The 18,550-nt window shown below is 47.7% G+C and overlaps 3 protein-coding genes across 4 annotated transcripts in view; all 3 read right to left on the reverse strand.

Moving 5' to 3' along the window:
- ubn2b (ubinuclein 2b) overlaps window positions 1–9,216 on the reverse strand; it is a 22,661-nt gene extending 13,445 nt beyond the window's left edge. For both annotated transcript variants that reach the window (XM_070543007.1, XM_015945208.3), the window contains exons 1-5: window positions 7,810–9,216; window positions 6,852–6,989; window positions 1,807–1,908; window positions 1,599–1,730; window positions 1,384–1,490 (exon numbers count right to left, since the gene is read on the reverse strand). In XM_070543007.1, the coding sequence (XP_070399108.1) occupies window positions 1,384–1,490; window positions 1,599–1,730; window positions 1,807–1,908; window positions 6,852–6,989; window positions 7,810–8,124 (794 nt within the window). In that variant the 5' untranslated portion in view covers window positions 8,125–9,216. The remainder of the gene's footprint in view (window positions 1–1,383; window positions 1,491–1,598; window positions 1,731–1,806; window positions 1,909–6,851; window positions 6,990–7,809) is intronic.
- A 149-nt stretch (window positions 9,217–9,365) lies between these two features.
- rpsa (ribosomal protein SA) lies at window positions 9,366–13,409 on the reverse strand. The gene is made up of 8 exons (XM_015945210.3): window positions 13,262–13,409; window positions 10,915–11,086; window positions 10,726–10,844; window positions 10,203–10,448; window positions 9,974–10,102; window positions 9,739–9,898; window positions 9,582–9,641; window positions 9,366–9,500 (listed from the first exon to the last, which is right to left on the reverse strand). Exons 2-8 carry the CDS (start codon window positions 11,045–11,047, stop codon window positions 9,406–9,408), a joined length of 942 nt encoding a protein of 313 aa, XP_015800696.1. The 5' UTR covers window positions 11,048–11,086; window positions 13,262–13,409; the 3' UTR covers window positions 9,366–9,405.
- Window positions 13,410–14,441: 1,032 nt separating this feature from the next.
- On the reverse strand, window positions 14,442–17,137 carry LOC107376220 (mitochondrial glycine transporter B). Its single transcript, XM_015945211.3, has 7 exons — window positions 16,998–17,137; window positions 16,529–16,653; window positions 16,371–16,455; window positions 16,082–16,261; window positions 15,348–15,516; window positions 15,110–15,270; window positions 14,442–15,033 (listed from the first exon to the last, which is right to left on the reverse strand). Exons 1-7 carry the CDS (start codon window positions 17,010–17,012, stop codon window positions 14,911–14,913), a joined length of 858 nt encoding a protein of 285 aa, XP_015800697.3. The 5' UTR covers window positions 17,013–17,137; the 3' UTR covers window positions 14,442–14,910.
- Window positions 17,138–18,550: the final 1,413 nt, after the last annotated feature.

Below are 18,550 nucleotides of genomic sequence, written 5' to 3' on the forward strand. Positions count from 1 at the left end.
AAGTACCATTTTTCTGTAATAAACGTTCATTAATACGTGACTTTTAGGCTCTTTTATCTCTATTGTTGTCCTTGGGTGTCATGAAGGCACTGTTAAATAAAATATATTATTATTATTATTATTATTTGTTCACTCATAAAAGTTTGGTATTAAAACTGAAACAGAAATATTTTAGACGTGATGACCTACAGACTGGTTTTTAAACTGTATTTATTGTAACCATCGTGTGATGATAAACTTTAGTAAAAATAAGTGTTTAAACGATCAAAAAGGATCTAAATGTCACCTTCTGAAATGCCGACTGCGCCGCAAGACGCTGTAGTTTTTTAGCTGTGGTAAAAAAAAAAGACGTGTGGCGACGGCGCACACATCTTTTCTGTAAGGAAGAAAGGCTTTTAGCGCTTCTACTTGTGGTTTTAAAGACGTGTCCGAGTCATTTAGACCAGAGGAACGAACCGCAGTTAACTCCACCGCTGTCTTCATTGTTTATGAGAAACTGAGCGTCGCTGTGTGTGACGTCCGCCACGCTGTAGTCAGAAATGGCATCTGGCGACAGCGCCAAAACGTTGGCGCTTCTACTTGTGGTTTTAAAGACGTGTCCAAGTCATTTAGACCAGAGGAAAGAGCCGCCGCGAACTCCGCTTCAGTCGCCATGTTTATGACAGACTCGGCGTTGTGGTGTGTGACGCACGCTGCTCAGCGCTGATTGGCTCGGTTAGAATCTCACGGGGTGGGGTTATTTGGAGTTCCCAGACCCTTTCTCTGTGCAGAATGAAACAGAGGACGAGGCTGGCAGGCCAGGCTCTCATGCCACAGTTTAGGCGCCAAAACTGAGAATGATATACCCCCCCCGCGGCTCGCGTTTACACACACACACACATATATATATATATATATATATATATATATATATATATATATATATATATATATGTCAACGGTTTAGACCTTGGAACCGCAGACGGATCTTTGACAGATGAGCAGAGAGAACGTACAGGAACGCTCCGTAATCTAAGGCAGGGCAGTTCCTGTTGTCATTACAACATAAAAGGTTTGTCGACATCCAGGAGCACACATCCTCTAACCAGACCAGTAACGTCTGCATGTGACCCCTGACCTATTGGGACATGTGTGCATGAGTGAACGTTTATACTGTGCTTCCACAACAGCGTTCCGAGAGAGAGAGAGAGAGAGAGAGAGAGAGAGAGAGAGAGAGAGATAGAGAGAGAGAGAGAGCGTAGAGAGAGAGAGAGAGAGAGAGAGAGAGAGAGATAGAGAGAGAGAGAGAGAGAGAGAGAGAGAGAGAGAGAGAGAGAGAGAGCGTAGAGAGAGAGAGAGAGAGAGAGAGAGAGCGTAGAGAGCGAACAGCAACGGGAAACATACCCAGGCTTCGGTACTTTATTCTTTCTGGGTTTCTTGTCTTCTAGAATTCCACCATCTTGCTTTTTCCTTCGTTTTTTGATCACTCGCTCCTCGCCGTCTTTCACCTTCTACAAACAGATCCAACAGAACACCGGCGTTATTTCTGCCACTTAGCAACAGGCCTCGGTGTTTGTCCCGCTGGTCCGACCTGCCGAGGACAAAGAAAAGGAACCGACCTTGAAGTGATGATCGTCTGCGGCGCCGTTCTCCCCCTCAGAGTCGGACGCAGCTCTGAACTGCAGAGTGCCCGTGTTGATGTAGAAGCCTCCGTGTTTGGTGGTGAGAGATGCAGGAACCAGCTCATCGTACTGAGATCGAGAGAAGAACGCCATCAGAGCGGAGCAGCACATTTACCACACGGAGGGTCTGTCTGGTGAAACTCACGGCCTCCGAGTTGTCTATGAACGGGTCGGTCTCGTCGTAGCCGTAGCCGATGTCGATGAGGTCCTGCATCCGGTCCTTTTTCTTCTTCTTTGGACCGCCTCCCTACCAACGGAGTGGAAGGATCAGAAGACATGCAAATATGAGACACCGCTCCACGTTTCTCACAGAACAAGCTACACGTTTGTAGTTCAGGATGTCCCGATCAGGTTGTTTTGCCCTCGAGTCAGAGTCATTTGATTTGGAGAATCTGCCGATACCGAGTCCCGATCCGATACTTTTGATGCATAAAAAAATAAGAAAAGGAAGAAACAGTTCCAGAATGTTCCTTATTTTTATTTAATTACCATCAGGGTATCTGCAGGTTTAAGGGAGCCAAATTTAAGACTTTTTAAGACCTTTTTAAGGCCACTTTGACCAAATTTAAGCTGCTTTTTTAAAATTAAATTCAAGCTATGATTTCCAGCTATTGCCTGGAACGTCACAAACGTGGGATTAGCCATCCAGTTACCATTAAACTTGCATTTCCCCATGGCGCAAGCTCTCACTAGCTTAACCAGCTAATATGCTAATCTAAAAATAGCCCCCTTCCACTGAATGTATACGGTTCCGCTTATGCCAACATCATACACAAAAAATGCTGAACACTAACTAGAAATTCACGAATTTCTATAGAAATAAGAATCTTGTTTATTGGGTCTTTGGTAATTTAAGACCTTTGGAAACTGTACTTAAAGATAATTTGTCATTTTTAAGGATTTTTAAGGCCTTAAATTTGGAAAAGCAAATTTAAGACTTTTTAAGGACCCGCGGATACCCTGTACCATTTTATTTTAATTCTTAACAACAGATCACTTCTGTGAGGTAGCGTGAACAATCACGTAATACATAACATAAATTCTTCACTTTTAGACTTTACTGCAAATATAAAAAGTCTAATATAAAAACAGATCGCACTTCAACTTAAAATACCTGGCAGGGGTCTATTTTGCCTCGGCCCCCAAAATGCTTAGATACGCCCCTGGGCATGGGACGAGTTTTGAAGATGATCTGAATTGTTATCAACTATATAAATACTACATGCTGATAAGTTATTGCTTTATACAGGTACACACGTGTAGTGGGATCAATCTACCCACATTTTATTTTGTTAAGAACTTTATTTTGTTTTCTTGGTTTTTATTTTCCTGTCTTCCTGTCCCGTCTGTCTCTGGTCTTCCTGTCCCGTCTGTCTCTGGTCTTCCTGTCCCGTCTGTCTCTGGTCTTCCTGTCCCGTCTGTCTCTGGTCTTCCTGTCCCGTCTGTCTCTGGTCTTCCTGTCCCGTCTGTCTCTGGTCTTCCTGTCCCGTCTGTCTCTGGTCTTCCTGTCCCGTCTGTCTCTGACCTTCCTGTCCTGTCTGTCTCTGACCTTCCTGTCCCGTTTGTCTCTGACCTTCCTGTCCCGTCTGTCCCTGCTCTTCCTGTCCCGTCTGTCTCTGGTCTTCCTGTCCCGTCTGTCTCTGACCTTCCTGTCCCGTCTGTCTCTGACCTTCCTGTCCCGTCTGTCCCTGGTCTTCCTGTCCCGTCTGTCTCTGGTCTTCCTGTCCCGTCTGTCCCTGCTCTTCCTGTCCCGTCTGTCTCTGCTCTTCCTGTCCCGTCTGTCTCTGGTCTTCCTGTCCCGTCTGTCTCTGGTCTTCCTGTCCCGTCTGTCTCTGACCTTCCTGTCCCGTCTGTCTCTGACCTTCCTGTCCCGTCTGTCTCTGGTCTTCCTGTCCCGTCTGTCTCTGACCTTCCTGTCCCGTCTGTCTCTGACCTTCCTGTCCCGTCTGTCCCTGCTCTTCCTGTCCCGTCTGTCTCTGCTCTTCCTGTCCCGTCTGTCTCTGGTCTTCCTGTCCCGTCTGTCTCTGGTCTTCCTGTCCCGTCTGTCTCTGACCTTCCTGTCCCGTCTGTCTCTGGTCTTCCTGTCCCGTCTGTCTCTGGTCTTCCTGTCCCGTCTGTCTCTGGTCTTCCTGTCCCGTCTGTCTCTAACCTTCCTGTCCCGTCTGTCTCTAACCTTCCTGTCCCGTCTGTCTCTGGTCTTCCTGTCCCGTCTGTCTCTGGTCTTCCTGTCCCGTCTGTCTCTGGTCTTCCTGTCCCGTCTGTCCCTGGTCTTCCTGTCCCGTCTGTCCCTGGTCTTCCTGTCCCGTCTGTCTCTGCTCTTCCTGTCCCGTCTGTCTCTGGTCTTCCTGTCCCGTCTGTCTCTGGTCTTCCTGTCCCGTCTGTCTCTGACCTTCCTGTCCCGTCTGTCTCTGACCTTCCTGTCCCGTCTGTCCCTGCTCTTCCTGTCCCGTCTGTCTCTGCTCTTCCTGTCCCGTCTGTCTCTGACCTTCCTGTCCCGTCTGTCTCTGACCTTCCTGTCCCGTCTGTCTCTGACCTTCCTGTCCCGTCTGTCTCTGACCTTCCTGTCCCGTCTGTCTCTGGTCTTCCTGTCCCGTCTGTCTCTGGTCTTCCTGTCCCGTCTGTCTCTAACCTTCCTGTCCCGTCTGTCTCTAACCTTCCTGTCCCGTCTGTCTCTGGTCTTCCTGTCCCGTCTGTCTCTGGTCTTCCTGTCCCGTCTGTCTCTGGTCTTCCTGTCCCGTCTGTCTCTGGTCTTCCTGTCCCGTCTGTCCCTGGTCTTCCTGTCCCGTCTGTCCCTGGTCTTCCTGTCCCGTCTGTCTCTGGTCTTCCTGTCCCGTCTGTCTCTGGTCTTCCTGTCCCGTCTGTCTCTGGTCTTCCTGTCCCGTCTGTCTCTGGTCTTCCTGTCCCGTCTGTCTCTGGTCTTCCTGTCCCGTCTGTCTCTGGTCTTCCTGTCCCGTCTGTCTCTGGTCTTCCTGTCCCGTCTGTCTCTGGTCTTCCTGTCCCGTCTGTCTCTGGTCTTCCTGTCCCGTCTGCCTCTGGTCTTCCTGTCCCGTCTGTCCCTGCTCTTCCTGTCCCGTCTGTCTCTGGTCTTCCTGTCCCGTCTGTCTCTGGTCTTCCTGTCCCGTCTGTATCTGGTCTTCCTGTCCCATCTGTCTCTGGTCTTCCTGTCCCGTCTGTCTCTGACCTTCCTGTCCCGTCTGTCTCTGACCTTCCTGTCCCGTCTGTCTCTGGTCTTCCTGTCCCGTCTGTCTCTGACCTTCCTGTCCCGTCTGTCTCTGACCTTCCTGTCCCGTCTGTCCCTGCTCTTCCTGTCCCGTCTGTCTCTGGTCTTCCTGTCCCGTCTGTCTCTGACCTTCCTGTCCCGTCTGTCCCTGCTCTTCCTGTCCCGTCTGTCTCTGGTCTTCCTGTCCCGTCTGTCTCTGGTCTTCCTGTCCCGTCTGTCTCTGCTCTTCCTGTCCCGTCTGTCTCTGGTCTTCCTGTCCCGTCTGTCTCTGGTCTTCCTGTCCCGTCTGTCTCTGGTCTTCCTGTCCCGTCTGTCTCTGACCTTCCTGTCCCGTCTGTCTCTGGTCTTCCTGTCCCGTCTGTCTCTGGTCTTCCTGTCCCGTCTGCCTCTGACCTTCCTGTCCCGTCTGCCTCTGACCTTCCTGTCCCGTCTGCCTCTGACCTTCCTGTCCCGTCTGCCTCTGGTCTTCCTGTCCCGTCTGTCTCTGGTCTTCCTGTCCCGTCTGTCTCTGGTCTTCCTGTCCCGTCTGTCTCTGGTCTTCCTGTCCCGTCTGTCTCTGGTCTTCCTGTCCCGTCTGTCTCTGGTCTTCCTGTCCCGTCTGTCTCTGATCTTCCTGTCCCGTCTGTCTCTGGTCTTCCTGTCCCGTCTGTCTCTGATCTTCCTGTCCCGTCTGTCTCTGATCTTCCTGTCCCGTCTGTCTCTGGTCTTCCTGTCCCGTCTGCCTCTGGTCTTCCTGTCCCGTCTGCCTCTGGTCTTCCTGTCCCGTCTGCCTCTGACCTTCCTGTCCCGTCTGCCTCTGGTCTTCCTGTCCCGTCTGCCTCTGACCTTCCTGTCCCGTCTGCCTCTGGTCTTCCTGTCCCGTCTGCCTCTGGTCTTCCTGTCCCGTCTGCCTCTGGTCTTCCTGTCCCGTCTGCCTCTGGTCTTCCTGTCCCGTCTGTCTCTGGTCTTCCTGTCCCGTCTGTCTCTGGTCTTCCTGTCCCGTCTGTCTCTGGTCTTCCTGTCCCGTCTGTCTCTGGTCTTCCTGTCCCGTCTGTCTCTGGTCTTCCTGTCCCGTCTGTCTCTGGTCTTCCTGTCCCGTCTGTCTCTGACCTTCCTGTCCCGTCTGTCTCTGACCTTCCTGTCCCGTCTGTCTCTGATCTTCCTGTCCCGTCTGTCTCTGATCTTCCTGCATCTTCTAGTCCTCCAGAAAAACTCCTGCCTGCTTCCTTCTTTTTCACCTCACAAGTCACTTTTTAACCAGCAGATCAAATCGATCTACTGACCGCAAAAAAAGCGGAGCGCGCGCCACCCGGCTGCACCAGTGACGAGCGCTGAAGCGCGAGCGCGTCCACACGTCGTGCTCAAACACAGACAGAACTTACCAGAGAGAAAATGAACGGACACGAACGATTGTGTGCTAATTATATATTTTTTGGTGACGCCACTTAGAAACTTAGAACATGTGACTGTGGCCGTGCAGAACGCAGCTGGAGTTCATGAATAATCAGCGGTCTGCCTGCCGCTCTGCATCTCTGCTCAGAAGAATCCCCGCTACGCTGAGTCCATATAAATAATATAATAAAGGTAGAAACTGGATCTCTTTAGTGCTCCTTCTGGGTGTGTAAGCTAAGGGCATCAGGGGAGCCTGACAACCTTTAAGAACCAAGTTGCTCTCCTGTAATTTGAACCCAGTATCCAACTCCGGATCGGGGCTTGGATCGGGAAGTAAAGCCCGAGTCCCGATCAGTCTGAAACCACGGGATCGGATCGGGACATCCCTATTTGAAGTTTTTATGGGAAATAAAGGTGAAGTCTGAATATTATTATGTAGGATTTATGAAAAGGTAACTCGAGTTATTCTAGAATTTATTTTACTACTGTTCATTCAAATAAAAAGATTCTTCTCAAAACGATGAGAAAAGGTCTAAAGTAAGGGACGACTGCTGAGATCATTCGTTACCAAACTGGACAAACCAGGAGACTCCACTTACATATTTGCTCTCAAATTTCCTGGCCAGCGCCTCGACCTCTCGTCTCTCCTTCTCATCATCAGCAAACGGATCGCTGGGGTCCAGAGGCGGAGCCAAGCCTTTAGGTACCGCGGGACAAGCCAGCTTAACCTGAGGAACCTGCAGATGTCCCAAACTATTATTAGAAATCATTTCAGAAGCTGTACAATGGAAGATTTTCCCTCATTTAATTCAGTGTTTATCTCAAACCCATCTTGGTTAATCAGTGCAGGCAAAACTAATATTCTTACCTTCACCTCCTCCCATTATTAGACCCTGTTAATGTTTTGATGTCATTTCCTGTCATGCTTACAAATATTGCTGAACGTTATACAGATTTGTTTACTTTGTTATTACCAAGAGTCACAATTTCAAAGTCTGTGTTTATTTAGGTATTTTCCAATAACTATTGTTATTAAAACAATTATAAACATAGAGTTGTATTGATCCAAAGTGTGAAATGTGAATTCTTCAAATTTCTTTACAATTTCATGGGGAGCGTTTACAGAGGCCGGTGTTATGTCCAAAAGTGTTCCTCCTACTGTGTGAGTCTGACTCTGTGAAGCACTTTCCCTGTTTGTTTGCTTTATTTTTCAAACGTTTTAGGAAAATAACCAAGGGTCATGGACGACCACAAGCAGGCCAGTCAGAAACGTGCTGTCCATGTGAGCCAGACTTTTGATGCTAAATGGGGAAATATAACTGACTGACCTGATTTAACTGTCAAATTTGGTACGTTTTATTTACGATTATATTACAAATTCGAAAAATATTTGAATACAACTCGTCGATATATTACCAAATGTAAGATTATACGTCATCGCTTCGCTTGCTGTTTACTTGTTAGTATTTACGCGTCTAGTTTAGCTGGTGACCCCCCCCCCCCCCCCCCCCCCCCCCCCGCGGCGTGTCCATGATGGTGCCCGCATCGGTGTCTGACCTGGGGGGTGGTTGTCTGGAGCAGCTCGCAGTAGCTGAACTCCGAGGACCCTCGCTCGTTCGGCTCGCTCAGCGTCAGGCTGAGGCGGACGGTCGGTTTCTCCTCCTCGGCGTTGGCGTCACCTCCCTGCGTGTTACCGAAAAGACCTCCGCCACCTTCTGACCCGACCGCCGCACCACATCCACCTCCATCTTTCCCAAAAGAGATGTCGACGGCCTCATCTTCGCGGCGGCGTTTCTTGCTAAGCTCCGGGTTCGGCGGCGAGGTGCTGAATGAGGAGATTGTGACGAAGGGCACTTTCCTCGGCTCTGCCATTTGACGCTGGGCGGGAAGAACACCGGCAGTTGCTTCGGAAGCTAACCTGGAGAGTGTCGACAAGTACAGCTAGCTCGCTGCGCTGCTGTTAGCTTACTCAGAATGAGTTCTGCAGGCAGAACATCGACTTTTGTCTCCTCTCACGCCTCGTAATCCATATAGAATAATTCCTCGCACTGGCCCCGCCACCTACGAGGGTCTTAAAATCAACAGAAATACTCTGTTTCGCGTACTTCCATAAAATGTGTGTTTAGCTACCGTAAGGAGGATTTTGAAGTAGCCATCTTGATCATTATTATCATTATTCGGAGGCTGGGCGTATGAAAAGAAAGCAGAAACCAGAGGGGAAGAGGAACCGCGTTTGTCCAATGGCAGCGCACAAACACGCCCACCTGACAGATAAGCGCGAATGTGATTGTTCTGCACAGGCGCGAGCTCCCGTGTTGTGCTGGAAAATGTACCCCTGCTCACATATGCGCCTCTCGTTCAGGAAAAGCCTAATACAAATGTGTAATTATCAATAGACATTAAAAATTTCAAGATGGGACCAACATAAGCTTGTTTGACAATACAAATAAAAGCAATTATTACAATAATTTACATAAATGTGTCGAGGCGGGCCGACTTCGTCTTGCTGCCTTTGGACCTCCTAGCATAACGCACTTCAAAACGTTCAACTTTTAAGTACACCATTTTAAAACCCTAACCCTGAAAAAAGTAAGATTATCGCTTTTTCATAAGCATCAATGGTTCTAATTTAGGCCACGATTATCATCAGGTGCTTTGAGAAGCGCAGTCTGTGACCAGTGCTCAACAAGGGGCTTTTTTTCGACACTACACCGTGTCACACAGCTTTTCTGACGATTGAAAATTTTGTAAAATGGACGTAATTTTAGTCCGTTTGGATCCATTCGTCTTTTTAATGCAATAACGTAGATTTGTTATGTAAGTCGTGACCAAACATTTTAAAAATATCTAACATTGTGATGCTCCGTCATTTTTTACAAATTGCTCAACTACATCATATGTGCGTAATCAATGGTGGAAACTTGATACTAATTTACATTCATGCCCCCTTTTTAACATTCGCTTAATTTACCGACCAAACGCACGGTCTCATCGGACATCTCAGCCTTCAGCCAAGGACAGATCCAGGTGAGGTCACAAATGCCTCTTTATATTCAATCCTTACTGCAGGGTATTTTTAAAATAAACTATTGATCATAATAAATGAAACAAAGTCAAAGTGGGAGACAATTTATTGTTGCCATTATCAATGATTTAGGGCCAGTCAGAAGCAGCACCACCCCAGTCAGAAGCCTGAGCAGTGGGGGCAGTGGACCAGTCCTCAGTGGCAGGCTGGGTGCTCCAGTCCTCTGTAGGAGATTTTAAAAAAAGACGAGTTCAGAAGCCAGCAGGAACTACTGTTAATACAATAAAACGTTTTATGAGCTCACCTGAGAAAACTTCTCCAGTCTTGACAGGTGCAGCAGCGGCGGCGGCGGCAGCAGTAGTAGCTAACAAAATTAAATGAAGTTTAAAAAAATGAGTAAAATGGCACATTAGAAAAAACAATCACAGAAGCGACCAGAGTTTAGGAAGCAGCCATCGTACCCGCAGGGAACTGCTGGATGGGGACAGACGGCACAGCAACACCCTCAGACCAGTCAGCCACCTCAGTCTGGGGAAACTCTGCTTGAGGAGCGCTCCATTCACCCTGGAACTCCTCCTTTACGACAGCCTTCTCCGCTGCGGCCTGCTCCTCCTTCTCAATCTGCAACACAAACACGTTTTACTCGTGTACCAACTCGTAAACCAAGAGCGCATCGGCATAAAGCTCTGCATTTACCTCTTCAGGGTCCCTGTAGAAGTACAAATCAGGCATGACCTCCCATGGGTGCTCCCTGGAGATGGTCCCCCTCATCCTGAGGACCTCTCTTGCCAGCATCCACCACATCAGACCCACAGAGTGGTGACCCTGAAACAGTTAAATCATCCACTAGGTTAGATGTAGACTTTATAACCATCAGTTCCTCCTTTCACATCAATAAAACAGGTTTTCACTCGGTTTGTCTCACCTTGTTGTTGCAAGGGATGGCGATGTCTACGTATCTCAGAGGAGAGTCCGTGTTGCACAGGGCAATGGTGGGGATGTTGACGTATGAAGCCTCAGTCAGTGGCTGATGGTCAGCACGGGGATCCGTCACGATCAGGAGGCGGGGCTCCCTGAAAGCAGCCTGGATCTGATTGGTGAACGTACCAGGGGTGAAGCGACCGTGGAAGGTGGTCGCACCAGTGGCAGAGGCAAACTTCAGGACTGCCCTCTGCAGCGAGCAGAGAACAAGTTAGACTTCAAAGTAAGCTACAACCCAGGGGCCGTTTCTACAGCAACCAACTGTGGCTCAGGTCACTATCAAACCCCAGTCATAGGACAGAAATCCTCATGGTGTTAGCGAAACCCCGGCCCGCTTACTCTCGCACACTTCCGACACCAGAACACCAACAGTGATGCCTAGCTTTAATCGTGTGCTCACATTTGGTTACTTATGTCATTTTCTGCATTTGTTCAGTTCACCGTTGGAATCCTGTTTTAGCCCTCACCTGTCCCGTGTTCCTGGAGGAGATGACGCACACGTCCGCCGGGTTCTCAATGGCAACAATGGCTCTGGCTGCCAGCAGCAGCTTCTCCCAGGTCTTCTTCAGGTTAATGATGTAAACACCTGGTGAAGGCTAGAGAATGTTACACGGTCCAATCTTTAAACCACACAGCACACGCTGCAATTCACATACCGTCGCTTTTTCTTTTGTAGACATACTGCTCCATCTGAAAGTCCAGGTTGGTACCTCCCAGGTGGGTTCCTGCTGCCAGGAACTTCAGCACATCCTCCTCCTTCATCTGAAGGACATCCAGACCTCCGGACATCGTGACCACTTTCCCTGTGTTACGAGTTAAGTGGGAGAGCTGGGACAGAAAAACAAAAATAAGGACAAATTGCAAAAGCCCGGCATCAAGTACAACGCCGTTGCATCTATATTACAATATCTCTGCTGAAGTATGCTAGTGAGTAGATTAGCCTCAACGTGGCATTGGCTTTGAGCAGATCTAACATGGAGGTAACCCGCCCTACTGGAGGTCAACAGCGCACACACATCTGGATCTTAGGTTGTCCCAAAGCACCTTGATTTCAGTCTGCAGGTGATCAACAGGCTTCTGCTGAGCCTGATGAGCTGCTGCACAGGTGACTCAACCACTCAATCTTCTATGTTGGACCAGAGAAACCACTAAAGGGCCATTCCCATCTGTACCGGGCCGGGTAGCGTAGGTTGTTTACATATCTGGGTGGCCTGGTATTTTTCCGGGCCAACCAAGGCTCATTCTCAGCCCTCTTCTTGAGAGGGTCTGCTTCAGGCCGACCAGGACCAACGCACCCACTGCTGACAGCAAATTCACACCTTCCATTAGAGCAAGCCTCTGATTGGTGGGTAGAATCAGCCCACATGGGCTTAAGGCAAGGATGTGTGGAATCAACCGGGCCAGGCTGGGGCCGACTGGGGCTACCCGGCCCGGGCCGACCCGGTACAGATGGGAATGGCCCATAAAAATGCTGGATACCAGTAATCATTGCCTGGACTTAAATAGCCCTGGCCTAGATATTTGACCTCCGTGCTCTAGCTGACATTTGACATTAATGATCTTGGAACTATGATGGGATTATCCCTCTGGCTTTATTGGGGACATGTGTCCATTTGAGCAGTTTTTTTTTTTTTGCTTTTCTTTTTGATGGCATGTCACCATTGTTTGTGCATATGGCACAAAATTTTGTCGCGAAACCCCTCTGAACAAATTTTGTAAAAAGACCAAACACTATGAAAATAAAAACATTCAAGTCTTTAGCAGACAAAAACAGCCCACTGACTTCCATTCAAACCAGTTTTTGATCCTGTAACATCTGCAGCAAATAATCATGCTTTCTGATTTTAGGGTTTAATTGTGGAGACAAGCAGTCAAAATGATGATTTTTACGTTTCAGCACTAAATTCTATCATTTCTTCATATGTGGCCCAAACAAAAACGATTAGTATGTTAATGCACCTGGCTGGAGCTCCAGACAGGTGCATTAACATACTAATCGTTTTTGTATTCTACATTTTGAAGTTCAGTAAGAGTGTCAAACTTTTATCTATTTATCAGAGGTCAGGCTGACCTTTTGAATTCAATACAAACAGCACAAGATCTAAATAAACAAGTTTGCTTGGGCCACATATGGATCAAAAATTGAGGTTTGAATGGAAGTCAACGGGACGTTTTTGTCCCCTATGGTCAGTCTGCTGCTACTCAAAAACTTTATGCTGAAAGAAAGTGTTTTTTTTTTTTTGTAAAATAGCTTTTTTCATAAATTACAGCAATGACTTTTGAGTAAAAAAACTGGCATTTGAAGGGTTACAATCCTCAAAATGATGGAAATATTTTGTTTGAGCAGGGCTTAAGTTAACAGATCTAAGAAAGCAAAAGATAATAATAATGAATGTATACATTTGTTATAGCCATGATAACCAGCGGACGTTCTTCTAAACACTCAGGTGTTTAGTAAATTAAAGTGAACCCTGAGGGTTAAAAAACCTTAAATAAAATCTCAAATTAACCCTGCATGGGACTGGCAGCCATCCTTGGGATTAGAAATAGAACTGGACCTTCTGCACACATACGCTGTAAAAAAAAAAGACTGAACATATCAATCTGTGGCTTTAGCTTTGCTGAAGAGCAAACCTTTCACCATCTTCTAGCTTCATTAAAGGCCTGCATATTACACCAACCCAGTGGTGTATGCTGGATATTAAAGGCATGTTTGGGAGTCATTAATTTAACGCTAACAGGGTTTATTAGATCTGTTCGTGTGCCACGTCCAGAGGTCCGAACCGAGCCGACAAGCCGAACAGCGCCAGGAGCGCGTGTTTGGGGCTAACGACTTAGCTGCTAAAGTTAGCATCCAACAACCCCAAATTAAAAGCCATTTCAGACTCGCTAAGTCACACTTTCGCTGCTACGCTGCTTTATAACGCGGCGGAGAATCACCCTAACGTGCCTTTGGTGGCTTTTTTCTTCATTTATTGCTAAAACAAAGCCGTTAAAACTCACCACGAAACAACGCCGTATGGAAGTCTGCCCACACGGTGAAAAAGAGAGCGCCCAGCGGAAATGACGTCAAATTTATACTCCAATCCCAGCCTATGATTGGCCAGTTATTGTGAGAGGCGTCAAACACGACTGTTCTGGCCGCTAGGGGGAGTTTTGTGCCGTGTGCAGAGGCAGAGGTTACCAGCGGGCGGCTCGCGGGTCGGATGAGTATCCCATATTAAGACTGTGGGGATGGAAAGACCATATTAAGACCACGTGGAGACGCTGGCTGCTCCGTGAAAGACTTGACCTGTGTGGTAACTTTTATTTGCTGGAGATAAAATGTTCCAGGCTAAGTGATCATAACAAGTACACAAGGACATTTGTTGAGAAATTATTTATTCAAACATATCCTGTGAGCAGAAAGTTGTCCAGAATATGAATCCTGTACAGACATGGTAATGATAGACTCTACTGATTAAATCAGGGTTAACTCTAGAAGGTCGAAGACAACACGATAAACTAGTTAAAAGGAATTTTCTTAAATAAACACGAAAGTAAACAAACAGTCTGTGCAGTGGTTTAAGTATGAGAAGCGTACTTTCCTGTTACTCAACATCCAAGATTTCCTGCTTTTACAGAAAATTTTTAATCAAACACGCTCCATATTTTCCCTTTATAACCTTTAGAGATCAGCAGATCACCCTGATTGGGATTTGTTTTTTTTTTTGGGGGGGGGGGGGGGTCACCTGAATCCTACAACCTCTTGTTCTTTTTGCCGTTTGATGTCATGTCACCACACCCCCCCTTGCTGCTTATCCGTATCAGCGCTGAGATAAGCCTTGTGCCATCGTTCGTGCTGAGCGCAGTCGTTTCTTCTCGTCTGAGCCAGTAGAAATCACTCCTTTACAGCTTTACTCTTTCATGTGTTCATCGTTTCATAAAAGGGAAGTTGTAAAATCATGCCTGTCTGAGCTGAAGATAAACAATAAACAACTCTTTAGGTCACAAGGAAGTCGAGCCAACCTTAAACCGGAGTTTCTGGAACGAGTTTTAGCCAGAAAGGCTGGAAAAAGTTAAACTTTAAGGTTCGTCTGCTGCGTCACGGTGAATTCATCCAAACTGCAGTTAAGTCCCAGACAGCAGTTCAGAGGTCAAACCGTCAGAAGCATGATCCAGTTAGATCCGGTTGACTCATTCATCACACGTTTGGCATCATTTATTGTTAAACACCAACAATGTCACACAAAACACACTTTTAACATAAATATCACTCGCGTAATCTCAAGTTACTGCTCTGTGTGAGTCGGGGCTTCGGACCGCTGCCGAGGGTAAAGAGCAGATGTCTGAGCGTCATCTGGGACGCCGTCCTGAAAGATAACGACTCACAGCAGGGAAATGTTTGGGGAGAAGTCTCCGGCTGTTGCACGAATCAGCAATCTAGAACAACCTGCATGAACATTTTAACATCAAAGATCAGATCCCTCGACGTCCGCGAAGACGCGTCGCCAGGCGTGTGCTTCCTGAGCTCGCCATCTCCTACGGTGACTCCTCCTCAGTTACCGAGAGCCTTCCACTCTTCAGACCGTGTCCACCTTTCTGTGCAGCCCTCGCTCTGAAGTTCTCTTCATCTCTTCTTTCTTTCCCAGGATTCCCATCACCCCCATCCTTCAGGATTTGAGTCCAATGTGAGTCATCATCTGCTCGTACACGGTCCACGCCATGGCTGCCATCATGGTCCTCCTGAGAGAGCGAGGAACCGCTCCGCTGAAGAAGCCCTGCAGTCCGTGCTCCTGAGAGGACAGGAAGAGGCGTTAGATGTGATGGAAGCAGCGTGGTGGCTACATAAAGGAGGACGGAGACAACTACCACGTAGACGTTTCTGACGGCCTCTGCCGTCCTCAGCTGGGGATTCACTTGGACGTGTGTTTTGATGACGTCAGCAGGCTGAGTGATCAGAGAGGCCAGCACGCCAGCCAGGATCCCACAGCTGAAGTTAGCCAGGGGAGCCGAGGCGGAGGCGCTGATCTCTTAAGAGAACAGAAAATATGTTGGGTTAAAAAGTGTTTTAAAGCATCAGGAGCTCCTCGCTGGATCTTTCATTCACCTGGTGGCAAAGCGGCCTTAGCCTGGCTGTAAAACATCACGTAGACGCCAGAGAAGGGAACGTCTCTGAGCAGGGTGGCCATCAGGCCGGAGAACAGCGCTGCGGGACCTTCAGTTCGACACACACTGCGTAGCGCCCCACACACACTCACATACCTGTACCTGCCACACTGGAGCATGGAGACGCTCAGATGAGTTCGACACAACCATCAGATCAAAAACATACAGAATAACCAAATTCAGCGGCGTCACCAGCTCACGTGACGGAGAACCCAACAAACGACAGTCGGTAAATAACACTAAACGCGTCGAGCCCCCCCTCCTCGTCGTGCGTCATTCGCTCTCTAAACACAAACGATCTGAGATGAAAATCAAAGTTTACAAACCCAAACGAGAAGGGAGGATCAGAGCGGGACCAGTCAGGCTCGTCTCACAGACGGAGGGCTAAAAAACACCTGTGAGGCACTTTACAGCACGTTTCAGTGCAAATGTTCTCATTTCTGTTCATCACCTACATTTAGCTCGTGGAGCGGCCTCAGTTTGGAGAAAGAGTTTATGTTCAACAGGACTGATAAGCTAATGGCTAGTCCGAAAGCGTTTAGCCTTTAGCTACTCAATTCCAGTGTCCAGTTTGGGTTCAAACCCTGATTCAACACTCCCGATTTCAACCAGCAGGTGATTAACAGGCTTCTGCAGAACATCTAGAAGGAGCGCTGGCGTTGGGACTCTGCTCACCTCGAAGCGCGTCTTGATCACCGTAATCGGCAGCATCACGATGCCCGCCACCGTCCGAGCCCCGCCTCCCAGCAGCACAGCCTGCACAGCACTCGGCCGGCCATCCTGGAGGAAGTGCTGCTTTAGGGAGTAGTAGGTGCTGAAGTAGATCCCCACACCCGGGATGGTGCGAGCAAAAGACTGAAAGAGAAGAAGAGATTCTACGGTTACGTCCTGCATCCCAACAAAAGCTGGTGTCTGAGCCGCGAGGAGCAGATTCTTGGTCCGTGTAGTAGTCAGGGGCACCTACCGGAGAAACTCCCTTCCACAGTCCCAGCAGCCTCTCGGTCCGCACCACACTGAGGAGCACGGACACCATCCCCACCCTGCGTGAGCTGAAACAGTCAGACAGCGGCTGCATCAGCGTTGGACTGAGACGGCATCAGTGGTGATCATAACTAAACTGACCCGGGCTGCATGCTGCCCTGCAGAGTCTGCAGACGAGTCTTCACCAAGTCCAGAGGCTGGAACAGCAGAGTGGAGCAGGTCCCGCTCAGAGAGCCACACACGAAGGCTTTAATCGCCGGGGGAGCCTGCAGAGCGAGGGTCAGAAAAGGACCTTAGTGCTTCAACAATCACGGCGTCACGTGGCTCTCTAGTCCTCAGGCATGTTTCCTCCATCCTAGAGGTAAAACCTTCAAAAGTGTATTAATGTGGTAGAAAAACACAAAAAGAGCCACGCAAATTTTACACATTCAATTCTGCCTCTTCCCACAGAGTTGTTTCTGAGAAGCACTTTTTATAGAAGACACACAGAACGGTGAAAAACGTTGTTTTGAGACATAAAGGCTGTGATAACTGTGGAGCAGATAGATAAGAACGTTCCTAATCAAAGCAGACAATGGTGGAGCCGTCCAGAGCTGAGCGGTGACCCTACCAGTGAAAGCTCCATGCTGCTTTGGGTCAGCGGATAAGTCACAGAGTCTTCTGTCTCTCCTCTCGGGCTGCAGAGGATGAGCGGCTCGGCTCTCACATGCAGCTGGTTAAGTAAGAAGGTCACGTGAGCAACACTGCGTTTCCCATTAGTGACCACGCAACACACACCTGGCTACTCATTAACCAGCTGGAGGTCGGCGCGGAGCAAAAAGCACCTGGGTCGGACCCTGCAGACGTCCCGGACTGTAAACAATAAACAACAGTGCGTTCATTAATCACCCACGTGTATTTTAATCCAGAGAACGCGTGTTACGTTCTCCACGTCTGGAGAAGTTGACCCTGAACGTCGCTGAAGATTCTCTCTGTGAGAATGGGCCACCTGTAGCTCTAATTCAAAAGAGATAATGCAACAAAAATGTTCTGCAATCAGGGGCGGATCTACAAGGGTGGCATAGGGTGGCAGTTGCCACCCTAAAAGAAAGCCTTGCTACCCCTGCTGTCACCCCAGCTGGCAGCTATAAATTCAAGAAAAATCGAAGTTTTTCAACTCTCAGGCTCATAAAGACCTATTTGCAGTCTGCTTTGACAGAGAAAAGACTATGAAGCTAGGCTGTACTCAGCATTGAATCAAAACGGGCACAATCTTTGGATCTTGATGAATGTGTAAATTGTTTTGCTGAGCAACATGGAAACTGCCACATTCAGCTGTTGTAGCAAGGACATAATTTTATTATGTGTTTTATTTTCGTGATGGGCCTGTAAGCTTATTAAACGAGAACCCAAAACAAATGAATATGTAAACACAGGGAAAAGAAAAAGGAAAACGTGTTTCTGATTAAACAATAAAACCAAAGTACAATATCTCGTTGCAGTGAAATATTATATATATATATATATATATATATATATATATATATATATATATATATATATATATATATATATATATACATATATGTATTGCCACCCTAGAAAAATGTTTGCCCCTCTTCTGCCACCCCATAAATAATTTTGTAGATCCGCCCCTGTCTGCAATCAAAATAAATGTTAAATCAACGTGCATGAAAACTAATGTTATCCGTTTCTTTGCTTGTGAGTTTTTTCCATGGAAAACTGATACAGAATCCATTTTACCTCTGAAGAAATTAAACTCTCTCCACACACACACACACACACACACACACACACACACACACACACACACACACACACCCCTTCCCTTTGAGGCTCACAGCGAAAAACCCAAAATCCTCCCAGCTGCTGCTGATGGTGGACGTTAAAGGTTCCACGTGTACGGTAAGGATGTTTATGTGAAGCATGATAACATTAGTGCTTCAGCCTCATATGGCGACACCTGCTGGTGGAGCAGAAACATGACATCTCCTCAAACCTGTTGATGCTTATGGTCCCATAACGTGAAGCTACTGCATCATTCCAGGAAATGATTTTGGTTTCCAAAGCGTTTGGAATGCAGCCGAGGTCAAAAAGTGAACCCCAGCAAGAGGACCTTATCGACAAAATTAAAGAGACAGTGTGTAGATTTTACCATTAATC

This window comes from Nothobranchius furzeri, chromosome 12, assembly GCF_043380555.1.
Source record: "Nothobranchius furzeri strain GRZ-AD chromosome 12, NfurGRZ-RIMD1, whole genome shotgun sequence".
In the NCBI taxonomy this organism is placed as follows: Eukaryota; Metazoa; Chordata; class Actinopteri; order Cyprinodontiformes; family Nothobranchiidae; genus Nothobranchius; species Nothobranchius furzeri.

Excerpts from the sequence above, each read along its gene's own strand:
- LOC107376220 (XM_015945211.3), bottom strand. Across the intron at positions 16,456-16,528 it reads CAGGGCAGCATGCAGCCCGG|CTCACGCAGGGTGGGGATGG; the intron begins GTCAGTTTAGTT and ends TGACTGTTTCAG. Across the intron at positions 15,034-15,109 it reads CCGTCAGAAACGTCTACGTG|GAGCACGGACTGCAGGGCTT; the intron begins GTAGTTGTCTCC and ends CTGTCCTCTCAG.
- rpsa (XM_015945210.3), bottom strand. The coding sequence starts at position 11,047 with ATGTCCGGAGGTCTGGATGTCCTTCAGATGAAGGAGGAGGATGTGCTG. Across the intron at positions 10,845-10,914 it reads CTACAAAAGAAAAAGCGACG|GTGTTTACATCATTAACCTG; the intron begins GTATGTGAATTG and ends AGCCTTCACCAG. Across the intron at positions 9,642-9,738 it reads CATCCAGCAGTTCCCTGCGG|CTACTACTGCTGCCGCCGCC; the intron begins GTACGATGGCTG and ends TAATTTTGTTAG.